The sequence below is a fragment of the Thalassophryne amazonica genome, chromosome 23, assembly GCF_902500255.1.
Source record: "Thalassophryne amazonica chromosome 23, fThaAma1.1, whole genome shotgun sequence".
In the NCBI taxonomy this organism is placed as follows: Eukaryota; Metazoa; Chordata; class Actinopteri; order Batrachoidiformes; family Batrachoididae; genus Thalassophryne; species Thalassophryne amazonica.
Window position 1 is genome coordinate 25,860,622 of NC_047125.1, and position 21,677 is coordinate 25,882,298.

Sequence of the window (21,677 nt, forward strand, 5' to 3'; positions counted from 1 at the left end):
AGGGAATTGCATAAATCAAGGCGAATGTGCTTGATAATCTGGCATATACATTTGTACATACATTTGTGAATGAAAAGGAACTGGTGGCAGGTATGTGGTCAGGTGATGAGGTGTGTGGCATTGCAAATGACTAAGATTAGGCAATCCATAAAACAAATCAGTTTTGAGGCAAAAATCGAGGTATATAAACTGAGACAGTTGTCACTGGTTTGCATTTACAGTAGCAACAAGGCAAGGTTGGAAACAAAGACAAAAAAAAGACTAGACAATCTGGCAAAGTATTATCCTTTGACTGACCTTTTAATAGTGGTTAACAAGGCAATTGCATAAATAGTAAATGGACTGCATTTATATAGCGCTTTTCCATCTGCATCAGACTCTCAAAGCACTTTACACATTCAGCGTGATGTCAGGCTGCTGCCATGCAAGTCACCCACTGCACACCAGGAGCAACTACGGGATTAAGGACCTTGCCCAAGGACCCTTAGTGATTTTCCGGTCAGGCTAGGATTTGAACCAAGGATCCTCTGGTCTCAAGCCCAACACTTTAACCACTAGACCATCACCTCCCCATACAACAAGGAGCATGTTCAAGACAATCTGGCAAAGCATTATCCTTTGACTGACCTTTTAATAATGGGTACCAAGGCAATTGCACACAACAAGTAGTGTGTTCAAGACAATCTGGCAAAGCATTATCCTTTGACTGACCTTTTAATGGTGGGTAACAAGGCAGTTGCATGCAACACGGTGTGTTCAAGACAATCTGGCAAAGCATTATATTTTGGCTGGTTAGCTTCATACAGTGAGCAATGAGGATAATTCTGATATCAGGAAAGTCACTTATGACAAGTCAATATGAAACTGAGCTTGGACTTTCTGGAAAAAACATTATGTTCATGATAAAAGAAAATGTTGGGATAGAGGAGAGAAAAAATGCCTTCCATTCCTCCTTGCCATTACTCTCATCTCCCCTGAAGGTACATACATCATTTCACATGATTAAGATGTCTGCAACCTGCTTCTCCATTCAAGCAAAACAGGACCCCCAACCCCCAGTGAATCACCCCCTTCCATTTACGACCACTCTCTGCTTTTTTCCATTTTGTCTCACATCCCGATTCCTTCAATTCCATCTGAGCGTCTCCATATTTTCCCCCATTCTCTCACTCAGAAACCAGTGCATTCATCCTCCATCATTATCCTGCTCGCTTCCTGTTATCCCTCTGTCATTATACACCATGAAGATGTGTTCATTTAACCATATATTATTAGTTTTCCATGCTGGTGCAACCACAGAGTGGTGAGTGGATTCATTTATCCATAACGGTTTTTGCTAATGCACTCATGAGCTCTTTACAGATGGCTTAATGTTTTCCTTTCATTCTTGAGCATGCTCTATTTTGTGGCCAAATTTGAAGGCATCGTTGTGTGAATGTGCATCTGATTATCAACAGCGTAATTGATGCTGGGTTGGTAGAAAACAAATAGATTTTAATTACCAATGCTCCCGAAGAGTAAAGTATGAAAGTAAGTAAACACAATGAATCCCATTTCAAGCCACAGTGAGGCAGCAGGCCTCTCCATATGTCTTTCTGTCCTACAACGTATGTTACATTCAGATAAGAAGAAAGAAATGCACAGAAATTAAAAATTCAAGAAGGAGGGAGCCAAAATTTGCTGTGCGAGTGACATATGCTGTACCCTCAGAAGACTTGAAGAACCAGGAGTAGACGCAAATGCAAGTCAAATTTCTCAACAATACCCTTGGAACGTTGAGTTGGTGTGGGCCACCAAAACTAACCACCCATAGGCTGGCATCCCATCCGGGAGAAGTTGTAGACTCATAATGTGGTATCAGGGGACAATGCCTGGTTTCATGGGCCTTATAATCCTCGAGTCTTCTTTGGGTAATGAGACCTCAAGGGTACAAGTAAATCTAAAATCATATAGTTCTCCTGGGCCACTGGGCAAAACTATTTCATGTGTAACTCCTCGAAATAATTCCAAGGCAGTTGCTACCTTCTACTTTGTCACCAATTCTGTTTGAGTGCCATAAACCAAATCTTAAAATACAACCAAGGGTCAAGAACATGCTCTCTGGTTGCAGGTGAATGAGATGATTGGCTTCTGAGATCATGAAATGGTTGGGTGTGAGTTGCTTACCCAAATGAAGATGTGTTGTTAAGAAGGTGGAAGGAACTCAACATGGGATCACTGCTTCTACACATTGTAAAGTCAGTTGGCTTGGGATAGGCATCATGTTAGAATTGGCCCTCCAGAGGATGGATCCCTCTGGAGATCTACCCAGGATGTCTATCTGGAAGTAGACTACAGGGTGGACCCAGAACATGCTGGAGATCTTACACATCCTGTGTGGCTTGCTATTGTCTTGGGATGCTGCAGGAGAAACTAGAAGGTGTGATTGGTGAGAGAAATGTCTGACTTGCCTTACTTTGATAGCTGCCACTCGGCTGAGGTCCTGGAAAAGCATTGGAAGATGACAGATGGAATGTAACCGCTTTGACTTAAGTTTTATCACATCATTTCATGGGATTAAAACTCCAAGTGTACCTTTGTGCTGACAGATGAATCTATATTTAGCTCAAAATGAATGTATTGGTAAAATTCTACCTAGGCCCTGAGGCCCATTGGTGCTGGTGATCATCTCCAGATACTATACCAGGGGTATTCAACTCCAGTCCTCAAGGGCTGGTATCCTACAACTTTTAGATGTGACCCTGTTCTCCAGAGTGCTGCTAATGACCTCATTAATTGACTCAGATGTGTTGAAGCAGAGATGCATCTAAAGGTTGCAGGACACCAGCCCTGGAGGACTGGAGTTGAATACCTCTGTACTATACTATGAACAGGATGGGAATCACCATTTTCTCCTGGATGGGACACCAGTTTTTTTCCAGGTTACTTCCCAACCAGTCCAGTACCAAATCACAACTGGGTGAAATGGGACAATACAGATGAAGTGTTTCATTCAGGAACAGAACTAGGCATTGTGACTAGGACCCAGCACCCGGGTCTTACATGCTGGCAATCTAACCACTATCCTGTAAATCTAGGCAACTAACAAAGGAGAACTGGACAGACTAAGCCGACGTTTAGGGTTTCTTTCGGTTTAAATTTCAGGCCTGTTTGCACTATCCAGTAGTGCACTTATATAAGTGGGTAAACATCAGGGCTCATTGCGGAGGAAGTTTCCCAACAGTGTGCTTACATAAGTGGGGCCTCAGTACAGGAGAATAGCACAAACAAGAGATGAGACTTAAAAATTGATGACTTGCTTTTTGTGTTGTCTTTCACCCCCCACCCCCACTGGGCTAGCAGAGATTTATCATGTCCTAGTTTCCTGACCTCACTCAACAGAAAGATCCGAGCTGTTGCTCCGTTTCCTCTCCGGTTGTCCTGTGAATTGAGTGACGCAGCTAAATACAGTGCGTTTTTAGAGTTCCGTCATGGTTGCTTCTCAGTTGCATCAAAACTGAATGGCATCTGAGGTCTAATTAGGTGCAGAGCATCAAGGAGGCTTCCTGGAGATTAGGCTGTCGAGAAAAGGTCTTTGATGCTGCTTCCTACGCCAGTGACCTCGCATCCCCGAAGGTGGTTTGGCAATTCACCAGGGGAATAGTTCCTTTGTGATGTACAGCACAAGGGTTTTAGCTTTTCAGCAGCAAGTATTGCATAAAACAGAAATGGTGTTGCTATGACATGTAGCACTAATTGCATTACCCACATATGAGCAGGTCACGCAATTATTTGGTGTGCATATGTGTTACTTGTTTTTCCCTGTACCCAGAGGGTTTTGAAGCAGCCGGTCTTGGCAGTCCTTTGTGTTTTTCTTGGTAATGAGTTCCCAAACTGCACACTGTCCTCTGAAGGAAACATCGATAGAGTCGGTGACAATCACATAATGAAACAACACACTTTATAAAGATAGAGATTTAAATGATGCATCTTCTTTTTCTGCTCCTTTTCCCACTTTAGTTTGGAGTTGCGCAAGTGACATGTTTTCCTGGCATATGAAGGGTACAACAGCCTTGGGATCTTTTTTATGGCATCTCCGAGCATTCGAATGACTACTTAATTGTCCTTAAGATACTACTGCCTATAGCAAAGCATGACCAAAAGAGGCAATAAGATACTGGTTCATTCTGGATCTGCTGTCCAGGCAAAATACGCTCACCAAGATATCCTCTTAAACCCCAACTACCATCTGCCCAGTACAACTAGAAACCAGAATTTTTGAGGTCCTATCCGTTATAATGAGACATCCACTTGTTGCCAAAAGGCAACAACTGGATGCCGTTGTTTGTAGGTGTCTTCAGACAATCCATGGTTACTTCTTGTGTAGTTGCTTACTTGGTGTGGCGGATGCTGTAGCAAGTAGCATCACGCATGTACTCCGTGATCTGACCTGACTTTACTAACTAACTTTAAGGAGGATGTAGAACAGCACTGAGGTTATACATTGATAGAGTTTTCAAGAATGCAAAAAACCTTCCCCAACATGAAGTTGGACTTCTTCTTGCTTCTTGGGGGAGGTTCTGTGCTGAGGTTGAGGTGGTGATGGCTTGTGCGTTGACATGTGCACCAGCAACGCAAAGAACTTTCACCTACCTGAAGTTGGATTTCTTACCCCTTGGTCGTAAACCCAGTTGTGGACTCACTTATGTAATGTGCATCTGAGTGTTGCACCATATAAACACCAGCACAACTCTGTACTCAACCTTAGACCACATTTTTGTGGTCTACTGAGCAATTGCTTTCTGTAGCTACATGACAGCAGTACTCTGACATTGTGCATGACCACACCTCATTTTTAGACCAACACACCCATGAGCCCACAAACGAGGACAAACTCGATGGAACAGAAATCACTGGCAGATTTGCCCTACATCTTGGAGCCAACGATAAAAGGACACCGGCGGACGGACCCCACTGTTAGAATAATTGTAAGCGGTCAGTTCTGGCGTTTTCGTGAGCTTCTCTATAAGTTCAGCAGTTTAATTTCTCAACTCTTAAAGGATGCTCCCACCTGGCAGGAGTTCTTTGCGAGACTAAATGTGGAAGATTCTCAACGTGTTTTCCTGTTCTGACCATTTTTCTCGTTTCTTGTCTCGAGCACTGAGCTCCTGTTCCATCTGAGATCTTTATCGGCCAGAAGAATTTATCTGCTCGACAATCTCACTCTATTGCTCTCTAGCTCTCTCCCTGTCTCTATCATTCTTACCCTTTTTCCCTTCTGTACCCTTGCGAGCTGGTACTGCAGCTCCCTTATTTTTCATGCAATGCTGCTACCCAACTCCCACTCTTCTTATTTATTGTCATGTTTTTCTTGCTTTCTCCTCCTGCCACTCTTGCTCTTTCAGCTTTGCCCACACTAACTGCCTTCTCTTTTTTTTTGACGGGAATAGCTGAAAACAAGTACACGGTGTGCAAGGAGAAAATAGTCACAGCGGTAAGGGATGTGGCATCTCCGCTCCCAAAGGGCATCCAATTGTGAACCAACAGAATGTGTTTGTGTTGATGGCTAAAAAAAATGTACTTTTAAAAATACATCGTTAAATAAGTTAGTCATTTTCGACTCTAATTTATTTGAGAAGTCAGAGTGTTTCAGATTGTAGCGATAAGGTAGGGATGGGGGAATGGGGTTATCAGGCCTATCAGTGTATCTGGGGTGAACTGCCCTCAAATGAACCAGTCTGGCACAAAATGACACTGGCTTAGTAAACCTGTTGGACTGATTAATTTGTGTGCTGGCTCTGAGGTAGACCTGGTCAACGGGTATTGAAGGTCGGGTACGGTCAAGGACTTCACGATACAACACATGCCGTAACCACTTGGCCACCACCCCTGCTTTGTGATATGTTACAATACTGTGCAATACTCTACCCCCCCAATTTTGTTGTACCACCCCCCCATGACAACAAAGACTATTCTATTTTCTATAATTTACTGCACATTTTAAAACTGAGCTGATTTTAAATTTAATTTGAAATATATATATATATTAATATATATTATATATATATATATATATATATATATATATATATATATATATATATATATATATATATATATATATATATATTTGCATTACACATGTGAAGATAAAGTGCAATAATCAGTAATTATGAAGTGGACCTGAATGATTAATTTTAATGTTAATAATTTTCTGTGGAGATACCGTAAACAACAGTTTTAGGGTTGCCATATTTTATAATCCAACATGGCCACTGTGTGATAGGTTAACCTTCTCAGGTTTGGTACCATTGTATTCTTTAGCTGGATCGGAAGTCCTGAAAATGTAAATTTTAGCCCTTTAAATCAAAGCTGTAGGTTGTGTCAAAACTTAGATATTGACAAAATCCATTTTTATGGTTGCCATTTTTGAAATCCAAGATGGCGGCTGTATAGGTATCCAGGCAAAAAGAAACACTGGTTTTCTGAACGTAAACACAACAAAGGTTACGAAAAATCCAATGAAAGTTGAAAGAGAAACACAGTGAACCTGCCTATAAAAAGACATGAAATTTGCTAGAAGGCACATGGGAGATATCAGTCTCGATTTGATCTGTTTTCTTGTGTGAAAATCCTTCTCTGTACCAGCAAGCTGATTGATGTTTAAATTTAGTTTTGTCAATTACTGCAAGCCTGTGAAAGCGGGCGTGCTCGTGTGTACAAACGGCTGTAACTACTCCTGTTTTTTTTTATTCAAGCTGCATATCGGCATGACAGACGCATCTTGATTGTTGCACTTCAGCTCCATTGTGTTGGTGCTGAAGCACAATAACAAAGATTGTACCGTGTGTCCGAACATTTCTGGACCTGAGTTGCGCACGTTTTCGCGGCTCATCCTTCTGTATGTGTATCGAAGTCGATGCGTGGGAAAATGAGTGTGTGCATCTGTGTTTGTACTCGTCGTTTACACAGCTGTCCTCTGTTCTCCTCGTTGTTTCCACGATACGACGCTTGCTTACAAAGTACTCTGGTCACCCGAGGATGTGCACCTTGACGGTCGGTTTTAAATCAACAACAAACCTCACGTGCATTCGCCTCGAGCCCGTTGTGTGTATGTGCTGCTCTCCTTCTAATTCCCTCCACTCTCACTGGTACTTTCTCTCTCTCTCTCTCTCTCTCTCTCTCTCTCTCTCTCTCTCCCCCTCTTAGCTGCTCCAATCAGACACACAAACACTCCCTCTCCATCTCTTCCTTGTGTATCATAGTCGCCGCCTGTGCGTTCCAAGGAGCCGAGCGCGCCCACCTTTGTTTTTCGGCTCAGTTTCAGCCCCCGACTCCCGGGGGGCGTTTTGCCTTGTCTTGTCCGGAGTTGGTGAATGGTTACGGGAGGCGGGTGGAGGGGGAGGCAGCAGCGGACCGACTCGATTGCAGGAATAGGAGATGGGAGAACTGTGCGGGCAGGAAGGATGCGCTCCTTGCTGCAGCTTCTGATTCAATTAGCATGAATTTCACAGCAGAAGCAGCATCATCAGACTCTCTCAATAAACCAGTGGTGCTCCGTGCCAGCGCTCCGCCAAGAAGACCGCTACCTGCCTGTCATCTTCCTCCGGCTTTGGAAAACTGTGTTTAAGCAGGGCATCGGAATAAAGGGAATTGTTCTCGAAGGTTGAAGCGCAACCTCACATCAAGCTTCCTCACAAGTCCGAGAATCTGAGGATTGTTGCAGTGAACTGGACACCGGCCACTCAGGCACCAATTTAATCCCACTGAGGTGTCGTTTTGGGTGATGCTCTGCGTTGCGTGACCCACGTTGATTTTTGGTCATGAGAGGGAATTTAGCAGCGTCGCACTTGGAATAGCCGACCATTTTGTCTTTTCTTCCCAATTCTGGCTTCTATTTATCCATCCCTTGTTTTTCCCGCCGCAGACTGAAAGGGTTCCGAGCTTCTCTGGGATTCAGAGCCCCAAAAAGAGGATTTTGGCTGCTTCTCCATCCCAGTACCCCCTTCCCTCTGCTCTTGTTTCTTCTCTCTTTGGAACCTGCCTTTTCTCCTCAGTATTTTGACATCTTACTGCTTAAGTTGTCTGGAAAGATTTACAGGGACAGAGCGAGTCGTTTTCCTCACCATGGCGGTTTGGAATATGGGTGGAAAAGCCCTGTGAAGATCTGCCTTCAGCAGCAGAAATCCTGTCGAACAATTAACTCCAAAGCTGTGCACAATTTAGGACGGAATCTCATGTTTGGTGAATTGAAACAGCCAAGTTATTTGTTTTAGGGGGCTACCAAGTCGATTTGCGACAAAAGGGGCTAATTAAAACATCTGCCATAGAAGGGCAGTGGAGGTTATTTCCGATTCTTGAGGATGCAGTCGGAAGCCGTTGGATATCACCACTAGGATTTTTTGGGGGGCTTGGTTTTCAGGAAGGATTTTTGTATTTTCTTTCTTTTTCATCTTTTTTTTGGGGGATTTTTAAAAGAAGAATCTTGTCTTTTTTTTCTTGGCTTCTATTTTCCTTTTTTTTCCTTTCTACTTGTTTTCCCTCCCACGCTGGAAAGCAGGGGATCATGGGCCCCGGATTCCTTTGAGATGTTCTCTTCTTGTTGGTGTCATATGAGGGGGTGGGGCCTGTCTGCTTCAGGCTCCGCCCCCGCGGAGCAGCAGGTAGAAGTGGAGGTGGACAGAGGGATGGTTCTGGTTCCCAGACCAGTGGTGGCGACACCGGTGGTTTGGGCCAGTCCAGCCTTCCTGTTCAGGCTGGTCCTGTCCTTGGCACTGCTGGTGTTCCCCTGCCCAGCCGTAGCTGCCAGAGTCTCTTCTTCCCTCAGTACCACCCACCACGTCCACCACTTCCACAACAAGCATGGTACTGTGCCCATTGCCATCAACCGGATGCCCTTCCTTACACGTGGAGGCCATGGTAAGAATGTTTTTCCTCTTCTTTTCAAAATCTGTTTGGGGAAATTATCGGTTGATCCTTCACTAGGGACTATGTACAAGTGTGCACTCTGCTTCTCTGAGCAGAACAGAATGTACTTAAGGGTCAGTGGGGCTTAATTTTCTTCAAGAGGTCGATTTTATAGTGGCAATTACCTCGAGCTTGAGTACTTTCTGTAAGTTCAGGCAGTTCATCTATTGATCTCTGTCATCTCTGGAAACCTGAGCATTGCCTGGCCCCAGCAGTCGACACCAGAAGCTCTTGGTATCTTGATTCAGATCTGCAAACTGGCAGCGGTTCCCTTCTGGCCTTCTTTCGCAGCTCATCCCCAAGCAATCTAGGCTCTGATATTACCCCATCAAGCTCAGCAGCCATGTTGGTCCACTGATGTGCAGCCAATTGAATTTGTGTTCTCACCGCCCACAGTGTCATTGACACATGATGGCAGCCACTAAACGAAGAGGCACTAACTAGTTTTCGACACATTAAATATCCCGTGTCGTGTGTTACGGGGATCTGTGCACCCTGGAGAATCCTTGTTCTGTCCTTCTATCCCCAGTATGTCTTTGGCTCGGTGCTCAGTGGCGCATCAGTTGCTGCATTGTTCTTAGCCTAAGCTGACAGGAACAAAGATGATTCATTCCCAAACCACAATGCGAGCCTCTTTCTCCAGATTTTTCCTCTTTTTCCCTTTCGGTCAACCTGTAGAAGAATTATCTCTGCAAAAGCTGATAACAGTATTTGTTGAATCCACATCCTGTGCAATCTCAGACACCCGTTCTTTTCTTGCTATTGCCATCCACTCCTTTTCACAATATCTGTAAAGTCCACCAATCAATCCGTCATCAGATGGGCCAGGAAGCCTCCTATAGACGTTAACACACCACCTCGTCACCAGTGCTCAGTGCTGTAATAGATTTATGGTTATCCTTATCATATTCAGTTAGACGCACCCAACCGTTCCCAGTGAAAGCGTGACTGAGCACACAAATGAGGGCTAGCATGTGTCGCGCAGTAAATGTAGAAGGGCACGCTTGGTGTCCCGTCAATGTCAAGAAGACAAGGTGTGGAACAATTCACAATGAAGTCCACAAATCAATTGAGATTTGATTCTAAGATGGAAAGTAAAGCTTTTGACGATGTCTAAGCTGATGGGAATGAGCCCTGGTGTCTCATTGTTTGTATCGGAACCAGAGGTGGGAGTAAGTCGCCATCAAGTCACTCAAGGCATGAATCAGCAAGTCTCAAGTCATAATGACCACCAGTTGTTTGGGACTTGCAGATTGATGACTTGAGAGTGACTTGACAGTGACTTGCTTCCACCTCTGATTGGAACCACGACCAGTATTTCCCGTGGGATTACCTTGTTGGCTTGATGGATCCGGCCAACAAGCCTCTAACCCACCAATCTGTCTCTTCGCCACTGTCGTACATTTTTCTTGTTGACTAGTCTTGAGGATTTAACAAATTTGTTACCAGTCATTATTTGGATCCACATTTAAGTCTGTTTTTCGTAAAACTTTGGCAAATGTCCAATCTCGTTCTTTTGCAAGTTTCAGTGAGACGGGGACTTCCACAGTAAAAGCATTTCTTCATTAAAAAGCTCTTATTGTGATGCACATTCAGGTAATCAGCAGTAGCTTTACACATTTAGCTTTACTGCCTGCAGCGACAGATTAAGGCAGCAGTCTGCCTACAACAAATTCCAGGAATGGGTCTAGGGTTTTTCACTCTTTGACATCTCGACTGAATTTCACTATTTCTTTGTAATTACCCCAGTTGCAATTCCCTAAACCCCCCCAGTCATCATGATGTCACTTCTACTACCCAATGTTGAATTTAAGCTTTGGATCATCCATCTAGGCCTTGAGGTTGCGCACATATGCTGGAAAATGTTTTTCAGAGAAGTTTTTTGAAAGTCTTGATGTTGACCTTTTACCAACGTGTTCCAAACTGAGGATTATTCCTACAAAGTTTAGTGAAAATCTGCTCAACCATGAAGGAGTGATTTTGTACAAGAAGCTACAATACCTTGCTGTACATCTGGCGCACATGGGTAGAAACGGAATTGAGAGCTGTCATTTTGGGTTTAAATGATGTCAAAAGTGTGGCTTTTCTTTGTATTTTGTAGGATTTGCTTCACATGCTTCCAGTAACATTGTGTGTACTACTTTTTTCATTTTGAAAGAACCAAAATCTTTCCATCAGGAAGGCAGAGACATTTATTATGGTCAATTTAGTGTTGCCCATTTTCTATAATTTCCCATGTCTTCCACTTAAAGTTGCTAAGCGATTTAAGTTAACACTGTCCGTTTCCTTTGCCTCTTCATTGGGTATCAAGTGAACGTCTACAATTCCGTAGATAATTTAGAACTTACAGGATCAGATGGTGAACTTCCAGGAAGACCACCTCTGTTTTTCCAGTTGGCCTTAAATTCTGACAGTCAGGCATTTACTAAAAAACTAAAGGTACAGTACGACTGGAGTTACCTGGTTGGCTGCCTTCGAGCGTCGTCATTTTAAATTTTTTATTCCCCTTCCTTTTGCCCGTGCACAGTAAATGTCGTTGTTTTTAGGTGGACACCAGCAGCGTTTTTATTATTTATAAGGCAGCACAAGTACACCGAATTGCGGCTTTCACGCCGTCGTAAATACGGCCTCTCCGTGTATTGTCAACCAAGCTTATTACCAGCACTAATACCCCACTCGGTGATAAGAGACGGCGTTCTTTCTAGCCGTTTCTCAACTGCCCCATGACAGAGCCTCGCCGTGTCACATCTGCCCTGTTGGACGTCACGCCGGGTTTCACACACCTTCCACCAGCAGTACAGCATGGAAGCAACGGCGTCACAGCGACCCTGAACCTCCCTGTGGTTTCTAAACATATCAGCTGTGTGAGAGACCCGGCTCAGGCCTTATCTGCCTCTCTGGTCCCACGTTGTTGGTTATTACTCAGCATCTGCCCGGATGAGCTCCGGCAGGACCCGACTGCACAAACACGTCAAGGAAAGCCGATAAAGAGATTCCAACCTTTTTGTGACGCTGCAGAGGCGACATTAGCCGAATTGAAAATGCATGATCGTGTAAATGTTAAACATTTGATGGCAGAAGGGCTCTTGAGGAAGGTCAGCCTCCATCGATGCCCCACAGTACCCTTTTTAAGTTCAGCCCTGAACCAGAATGCGATCCTTCTATTGGACCACCCGCTATACAAAAATCCAATTTTGTCCATCAGATCCAGATCATTATTTCTGTCTGGGATTTCATGATTGGTTATCCATTCTTTCATCCAAACACTCACCTTTGATCATTACTTTGATTGCTAAATTTGTGTTGGATTGTTTATCTGAGATCCTGGTTTTCATCATTTATCATGTTACTAATCATTCATCCTGTCCACTGGCCTCTTGACCGTGATTACTGATCTTTGATCCCTGTCATTTACACTTTGATCCTGATCATAGACCTCTGAACTTGACTGTGAACTTTGATCTGTTCAGCCTCCTTTGAACCTCAACAATTTAGCTTTGATGCTGATTGATGAACTTTGCTCCTGGTCAGTGACGTTACAAACTGATCACTGAATGATGGCTAAGATGAGTCATCTTTAAAAAAGTTCTTGACCTTTGATCCTGAAACTTAGCCCTTTTTATTGCTGAACATTGATACTGATCAGAAGCCTTTAAGCATAATCATAGAACAATTATCTTTTTCCGGATCACTCATCTTTCAAGAGATTCCAGACCTTTGACCTTGATCACATACCCTTAATCTTGATTGCTGAATGCTGGCTCTGATCACCTCAACCTGATCTTTGATCTTTATCGCTGGATATTATCATTAAACTTTGATCCAGATCACGCATGTTTAGCAGTTTTCTGGCCTTTGATCTTGATTGTTGGACTTAGATCGTCATTGCTGATTTCTCGGATGCTGTGATTATGATCCAAGGAATTAGGATCAAAGTCAGAACCCACCTTTTAATCCTTTGTTAGCTTTTGTGTCATGCTGCTAACAATAAAACAAACAAAAACACTTGACAGAAGGCACGAAATGTTGCTGTGATGTGGTACATGTTGTGCGGATGCGTCACTCTGTGGGTTAAATTTGAATCGGGCACATGCTGTGGCCATCATAAAGCCTCAGGTGTGGTTTTGGGTCACACAGGTGCACTATGCACATACCGTGAATTAACCATCTTAAAACGGTGGTTACGTATTGAAGTCCATCAACCGGGATGCACACGAGGTCACGTAACTGCAGCTGCGCTCCATCACATTTTTATCTGAAACATATATACTGGGTGTATAAACCTTGTGAAGTGCATAATGCATGAAGTTTGGCTTCTGTACCAGCTTAGAGGCTAAAAACAGGATGACACATGAACAGCTTCTGAAACGTTAAGCGAACAGGACATGCCAATTTATCAAAGTGGTGCTGGCGCTCATTGTTGTGCTTCCACGAAAATAGGGCCCTCAGGGACTGTCAGCCAATATCTATAATCAGACAGAATGAAAGGACAGCAGCTTTGGAGCCAGCAATTACCACTGATTAAAGATCTCCATTGTTACCATCACCCACTATGATGGATGAAGAGCTGAGCAGGTTAGAAAGCCTTCTGTAAAAGAAAATGACCAGCTGCAGACATCTGTATCTACACCACTTTATTACTGTCTCTTCAGACTCTGAGCAATCTCTCCAGTATTGCTGTGAGTGCAAGTGTGTTTAGAGAGTCGTGAACACTGAACCACGAACCACTGAACCAATCCCTGACTGTCTGACATGATAAGTGATGCCCCCCGTCCATAAGTCCTCCCTCTGTTTTGTCTTTTGTCAATTTGGTAGCTGGATTACTCAAAAACTATATGGACCAATGTAATGAATGTTGGAGGAGATGTAGATAAAGGGATGAATCAAAGGACAGTGTTAACTATCAAAGGTCAGCATGTAGGATCAAAGTTCAGGGAGGTTTAGAGATGAGTAACACGAGAAACATTAATAATCAGGCCCAGTCAGGGCAGTCGGGATTAAACATCAATAATAAGGATCGAGGATGACTGAGGTTCATTATGAAAAACTGTGCTCATCACAGATCAGGATCGAAGATCAGCAATCGGCATCAGACCTCAGCTGTCAGGATCAAAGATCAGCAATCAGGTTCAAATATCTCATTCATCAACATTCATCAGAGACTCGGCTATCGGGATCAAAATAATTTGAATCAAAGGATAATGCATATGAACATACGTCTGGATCAAAGTTCTGCAATCGGCATCACAGTTCAAATATTAGGATCAAAGATCTGTAATCAGGCTGAAAGGTCAATACTTGTGATTGAAAGTCGAGATAAGGATCAAATTTCATCAACCAGGATAAAGATTTAGCTGTCAGGATCAAAGATCAATCATTTGAATCAAAGGTCAATTCATGAGATCAAAGGTTAGAGTCAGGATAGAAATTCATCAGTCAGCATTGAAGTTCAAAGATTAAGATCAAACATCAGGATGAAAAGTCAACACTCATGATAATTAGTGTTGCAGTTTTCCTCTCTGTATCAAAGACTGGTAATATGAATCAAGCTCAATGCACATAATCAGAAGTCAGACTCGGGAGCAAAGGTCATTGAGGATTGAAGTTAATCTGTCAGCATTAAAGTTCAAATATTAAATAAAAAAAATTGAGTAATCGGATCAAACTTCAGTAATCAGGATCGAAGCTGTAGCGCGATGTGGTGTACTGGGTGGCCGTTTTGTTCTGAGCCTGAACTGCTTCTCACTATAAAACATTCATTGGAAGGTATTTACCGTTTATGCATAAATCCCGAGGTCTGTAATTAGAGTGATTGCACTGATTCATGAATAAATAGAAACCAACAAGCTTCGCTCAAGGCTTGTTTATATGGGTGATCATCACTGTCTCGCACCAGTGGTGTGACCACGTGTTACTTGTCTGGCAATGTTCACTGCTCATCTGTCAACACATCTGTGCTTGCAAACACACACACAAACACCAGTGCACAATTTTCATGACTTTGGAGTGCAGACAGAGGAGGGAAATGTTTGCCATGCGGGGGTAATCCATACCTGAAAACCCTCACTGCATCGGGTTAAACAGATTAAATAGCTCATTTTAATTCCAGCCCTCTTTGGCTTTTTCGATGGAGAGGTTCCAAAAGTCTTTTACTGCTGCTGCTGGGGTGATCAATTTGTCCTTGGCAGTACGTTGAGTATTTCCATTTGCAGGCGGGAACAGCGTCCAGGAGACAGTCTGGTGCTGTTGGCTTATATAATATATACATGAACCTGTATGGATATCAGCAAAAAAAAAAAAAAAAAAAGGAGTTTCAAAACGTGTTTAAGGTAGAATTTCTAGAATTTATTTTTTTTAATTGTCTGGGACAAATAGAAAAGCTGTTGGGACTACAGGGGTACTCTAATTATGTTGTCCGATATGGAAGGTGCTAATTTCAGTTTAAATTGTTTTGTATGCATCGTTATCCAGCAGACTATGCCTGTGCTATTGCCTGTCTCGGGTCACAATAGCGCAAAGGTATCAGGTTGGATGGACAGAGATGTCTGGACACAAATGCAGGACTCGACAACACAACTCTGATTTTTAAGCTCGTTTACTGAGTGGATAAGCAGGGTCTGGTACACAAAAAGGCAGTCCAAAATCAGCAAACAAATCAGAATCATCAGGCTATAATGCGTGGTCGAAAAACAGGCAGTAGGTCAAAAAGACTAGGAAGTAGGCAAGGCCAGGAAAACACAAGGTACAGAGCTGGAAACGATAGCACAAAGCGCAATGATCTGGCAGAGAATTAGTGCAACCAGTCAAGCTTATATACACCCTGGTAATGAGCTACAGATTAGAAACAGGGGTGTGGAAAGCTCGAGAATAGGTTGTGGTCCAAACGGTGTGCCCCGCCCAAAGAGAGGCAGACAAGAGAGATAGAAAGCAAGAGAAATCACACACAGAAAAACAACCATGTCTAACAGAACAAAATAGATCAAGCAAAATCCAAAGTCCAAAACCTGACAAAATGATCAAGTAAAAAAAAAAAGCTTCTTTTTTTTCTGGCAACAGAGATACTTTATTGCGTTGTCCAAATTGGACAAGTGTTAATTTTCAATGTAAAATGGCCTAATTCTTTATGTACCCTACATTGTAAGCACAAAATCCATTGACTGCCTGTGCTGTTGAACATCTCATGTCTCATCAACATGACAGAACAAGTAGAAAAGCTGCTGGGACAACAGGAGTGCTATTTTACAAGTGCTGATTTTCAGTTTAAAATGGACAAATTCTGTATTGTGGCCATATCATAAACAGAAAATCTGATATCTGAGTGGGTCGTATGCATCGTGTCACAATAATGCAACAGGACAACTTGGTTAACAGGGATACTAGAGTGCTAGCTGTCAGTTTAAAATGGCCAAATGATTATTATTTTGACATCCTTTACACAAAACTTGCTGATGGACTGTTATTGTGTGTCTCATATCATAACAATGTAGCTTTGTCTTCAGCTTCCTTCTGCAATGGTGAGGACAGTCCATCAGCCAGCAAAGGCACAAAACATATGGAGTTGCATACTTACGATACCGCTGACTGAGGGTGCACTTGTAGCATGAAATGGCAACAATATTTCTTCACATTCAGTCATATTGTGAAATAACCTGAGTTTTGAAGGGCTATAATGGGTGCTGTGAGTTGCTGTAAATTACAGGGTTGGTCGAGGCTCCAGCCTGTCTTCCGTTTGTATTTTGTAATCATGGCAACCACTCCATGTTGCACTTGAAAAGGACTGATATTTATCAAATAACACAAAGCAGTGATGGCGAGTTTAGCATCGTCTTGACATTTAAAACCTCCCAGCCAATTGCTTCATCAAAAGCATCAAAAACATCAAGCGTCATTTTGATACACTGACATCTACTGGTCAAATAATGTATAGCACATGTTGTATAAGTTTGTCAGATGCCACAATTTTTGTGGACATGTAAAAGCAAAAATGATCATTTCTTTTTGATCATTACGAGATAGCTAGCATAATTTTGTGCATTTTTTCATAATAACTGAGGATTTTGCTTATTTGAACTTTTAAAAGAAAGTTCCATTATAATTCATCTTTGTTGCCATTTTTTTTCAGAAAACAGAAAAAAAAATCTTGTATTTAATTTATATTTGAACAAAAAATTTTCAATTACATATTTTGTTGGGCAAGGAGCCTGAGCTTGTGCGGGAGATTGAGAGATACCGACTAGAGATAGTCGGGCTCACCTCCACGCACAGCATGGGCTCTGGTACCCAACTCCTGGAGAGGGGCTGGACGTTTCATTTTTCTGGCGTTGCCCACGTGGAGAGGCGGAGAGCTGGGGTTGCATTGCTTACTGCTCCCCAGCTCAGTCGCCATGTGTTGGAGTTCACTCAGGTGAACGAGAGGGTCAGGAGGAGCAGTGTGGTTTTCGTCCTGGTCGCAGCACACTAGACCAGCTCTACACGCTCCATCGGGTGCTCGAGGGTTCATGGGAGTTCGCCCAACCAGTCTACATGTGTTTTGTGGATCTGGAGAAGGCATTTGACCGTGTTCCTCGGGGCACCCTGTGGGGAGTGCTCCAGGAGTACGGGGTCCTTTGCTAAGGGCTATCCCTTAGGGCGGTCCCTCTATGACCGCAGCAGGAGCTTGGTTCGCATTGCCGGTAGTAAGTCAAACCTGTTTCCAGTGCACGTTGGCCTCCGCCAGGGCTGCCCTTTGTCACCGGTTCTGTTCATTATTTTTATGGACAGAATTTTTAGGTGCAGCCAGGCTGTAGAGGGGGTCTGGTTTGGGAACCACAGAATCTCATCTCTACTGTTTGCAGACGATGTGGTTCTGTTGGCTTCGTCAAATCAGGACCTTCAGCGTGCACTGGGGCGGTTTGCAGCCAAGTGTGAGGCGTCCGGGATGAAAATCAGCACCTCCAAGTCCGAGGCCATGTTTCTCGACTGGAAAAAGGTGCTTTGCCCTCTTCAGGTCGGTGGAGTGTCCTTGCCTCAAGTGGAGGAGTTTAAGTATCTCGGGGTCTTATTCACGAGTGAGGGATGGATGGAGCGTGAGATTGATAGACGGACTGGTGCAGCGTCTGCAGTGATGCGGTCACTGTATCGGACCGTCGTGGTGAACAGAGAGCTGAGTAGGGGGGCAAAGCTCTCGATTTACCGATCGATCTACGTTCCGATCCTCACCTATGGTCATGAGATTTGGCTCATGACCGAAAGAACGAGATCGCGGGTACAAGCGGCCGAGATGAGTTTCCTCCGCAGGGTGGCTGGACGCTCCCTTAGAGATAGGGTGAGGAGCTTAGTCACTCGGGAGGGGCTCGGAGTCGAGCCGCTGCTCCTCAACGTCGAAAGGAGTCAGTTGAGGTGGCTCGGGCATCTTTTCCGGATGCCCCCTGGACGCCTCGCTGGACAGGTGTTCCAGGCATGTCCCATTGGGAGGAGGCCCCGGGGAAGACCCAGGACACGCTGGAAGGATTACATCTCTCGGCTGGCTTGGGACCGCCTTGGGGTTCCCCCGGAGGAGCTGGGGGAGGTGTGTGTGGATCAGGAGGTCTGGGCGGCTTTGCTTGAGCTGCTGCCCCCGCGACCCGACTCCGGATAAAGTGGAAGAAAATGGATGGATGGATGGATATTTTGTTGACCTTCTGGGGAATCCAACAAAATTACATTTTCTTTTCAAAATGATGGTATTCCTTATATATAAAAGCATTAAGAGTACTGTAAGTGGTGTTTTGTACCCACTGCAATAAAAAAGTGATATATATATATATATATATATATATATATATATATATATAAAAATATAATTTCAAGTTATTTTCAGGGACGGCAACAATATTTGTACATATTCAATCATACTGTGAAATGACCTGCAGTTAGAAGAGCTATAATTGTGGAGTACTGTGAGTTTCTGTAAATTACAGGGTTGGCCGACGCTCCAGCCCGTTCTCGCTCACGCTTATTTGGTAATCATGGCAACCACCTCATGCTGCCCTTGAAAACAGAGCAGGACGATTGCGTAGCTCCACAATTTTGACCTCCAAACATAACCCCAAATCTGAAAACGCCGGGTCTGTATGGAACATACAAACTTAAAAAAAAAAATCTTACACTTACTTTGACTTCTACTTCTTATACAACCCCTGGCAATAATTATGGAATCACTGGCCTCGGAGGATGTTCATTCAGTTGTTCAATTTTGTAGAAAAAAAGCAGATCACAGACATGACACAAAACTAAAGTCATTTCAAATGGCAACTTTCTGGCTTTAAGAAACACTATAAGAAATCAGGAAAAATAATTGTGGCAGTCAGTAACAGTTACTTTTTTAGACCAAGCAGAGGGAAAAAAATATGGAATCACTCAATTCTGAGGAAAAAATTATGGAATCGCCCTGTAAATTTTCATCCTCAAAACTAACACCTGCATCAAATCAGATCTGCTTGTTAGTCTGCATCTAAAAAGGAGTGATCACACCTTGGAGAGCTGTTGCACCAAGTGGACTGACATGAATCATGGCTCCATCACGAGAGATGTCAATTGAAACAAAGGAGAGGATTATCAAACTCTTAAAAGAGGGTAAATCATCACGCAATGTTGCAAAAGATGTTGGTTGTTCACAGTCAGCTGTGTCTAAACTCTGGACCAAATACAAACAACATGGAAGGTTGTTAAAGGCAACATACTGGTAGACCAAGGAAGACATCAAAGCGTCAAGACAGAAAACTTAAAGCAATATATCTCAAAAATCGAAAATGCACAACAAAACCAAATGAGGAACAAATGGGAGGAACTGGAGTCAACGTCTGTGACCGAACTGTAAGAACCGCCTAAAGGAAATGGATTTACATACAGAAAAGCTAAACGAAAGCCATCACTAACACCTAAACATAAAAAAAACAAGGTTACAATGGGCTAAGGAAAAGCAATCGTGGACTGTGGATGACTGGATGAAAGTCATATTCAGTGATGAATCTCAAATCTGCATTGGGCAAGGTGATGATGCTGGAACTTTTGTTTGGTGCCGTTCCAATGAGATTTATAAAGATGACTGCCTGAAGAGAACATGTAAATTTTCACAGTCATTGATGATATGGGGCTGCATGTCAGGTAAAGACACTGGGGAGATGGCTGTCATTACATCATCAATAAATGCACAAGTTTACGTTGATATTTTGGACACTTTTCTTATCCCTCAATTGAAAGGATGTTTGGGGATGATGAAATCATTTTTCAAGATGATAATGCATCTTGCCATAGAGCAAAAACTGTGAAAACATTCCTTGCAAAAAGACACATAGGGTCAATGTCATGGCCTGCAAATAGTCCGGATCTTAATCCAATTGAAAATCTTTGGTGGAAGTTGAAGAAAATGGTCCATGACAAGGCTCCAACCTGCAAAGCTGATCTGGCAACAGCAATCAGAGAAAGTTGGAGCCAGATTGATGAAGAGTACTGTTTGTCACTCATTAAGTCCATGCCTCAGAGACTGCAAGCTGTTATAAAAGCCAGAGGTGGTGCATCAAAATACTAGTGATGTGTTGGAGCGTTCTTTTGTTTTTCATGATTCCATAATTTTTTCCTCAGAATTGAGTGATTCCATATTTTTTTCCTCTGCTTGGTCTAAAAAAGTAACCGTTACTGACTGCCACAATTTTTTTTCCTGATTTCTCGTAGTGTTTCTTAAAGCCAGAAAGTTGCCATTTGAAATGACTTTAGTTTTGTGTCATGTCTGTGATCTGCTTTTTTTCTACAAAATTAAACAACTGAATGAACATCCTCAGAGGCCGGTGATTCCATCATTTTTGCCAGGGGTTGTAATAAGGACAGATTACAGTCATGATTCATTGCTATGTCTTTATTTTTTTTTTCCTCATATTGCACTGCTCAGATTTTATTGCTGTGATTGACTTGCACTTATTTTCCCTCTCTGCCAATACATTGCTAATGTCTGCCAAACAGCACAAAATGATTCATCTTAAATAATTCAACTGCATCTAATGTTGCAACGCTGCGAGACGCCCCTGAGCACATTTGTGGACTGGTTGTGCAGCCTTCATTTTAGTTCTGTATTTTTCTCAGTATACATAAACTGTCTGGGCAGGAAACCAGTATGTTCTGGTCAATGCTGAGGTTTCACTGGGATGCGTTTAAATTTGGTTCAAAGGAAATGAAAATGTTCAATTGGGCCAAAGAGAATCTTGAGGGAATTTAACGCAAAATTAGTTACGAAAATACGGGTTGTGGTTTCGCCAAGGCCAAAATGAAGGGGTCTGGGATTTGTGATTATGGTAATGAAGATTTTCATTTAGACGAACAGCAAAGTTGTGTTTTTGGAGTAGTTCAAGAACCAGTGATGGGCACAGCTAACCAAAAAGTTAGCTTTGATAACCATTAATCCTGTAACTGAAAAGTTATCTTCTATGACGCTAAACCAATAAACTGCCAAAAAAAACAAAAAAAATTCTTTATTACAGATAAGTGATAATCGATAACTTTTAGTATTGATTCAGACGCGGCCACATCAGATTGGCTTCTGATAAACCAGTTTCAATTTTCGCTGCTGGGTAAATTTAAGGATCACAAACACATAAGAGCACACGAAAAATGAATGAATTAAAAAAATAAAAGCCCATCAATGTCATCATCTTTCAAAAGCAGTAAAACAGTATCAGAAGTACGAATTAAAAAGCTGCTCTTTTTCACACGCTTTCAAC

The 21,677-nt window shown here is 42.8% G+C and overlaps 1 protein-coding gene and 1 long non-coding RNA gene across 4 annotated transcripts in view; one reads left to right on the plus strand and one right to left on the minus strand.

Moving 5' to 3' along the window:
- LOC117505355 (neurexin-1-beta-like) overlaps window positions 1–21,677 on the plus strand; it is a 513,547-nt gene that overhangs the window by 103,381 nt on the left and 388,489 nt on the right. Inside the window, exon 1 of one of the 3 annotated variants that reach the window (XM_034164998.1) lies at window positions 8,465–8,898. The exons of 1 other annotated variant lie outside the window; for it this stretch is intronic. In XM_034164998.1, coding sequence (XP_034020889.1) covers window positions 8,568–8,898 — 331 coding nt within the window. In that variant the 5' untranslated portion in view covers window positions 8,465–8,567. Of the gene's footprint in view, window positions 1–8,464; window positions 8,899–21,677 lie in introns of those variants that run through there. One more of the 3 variants, XM_034164997.1, reaches the window with a different exon arrangement.
- The window catches only part of LOC117505359, a 308,495-nt gene that overhangs the window by 33,983 nt on the left and 252,835 nt on the right, over window positions 1–21,677 (minus strand). The gene's annotated exons all lie outside the window — the stretch shown is intronic.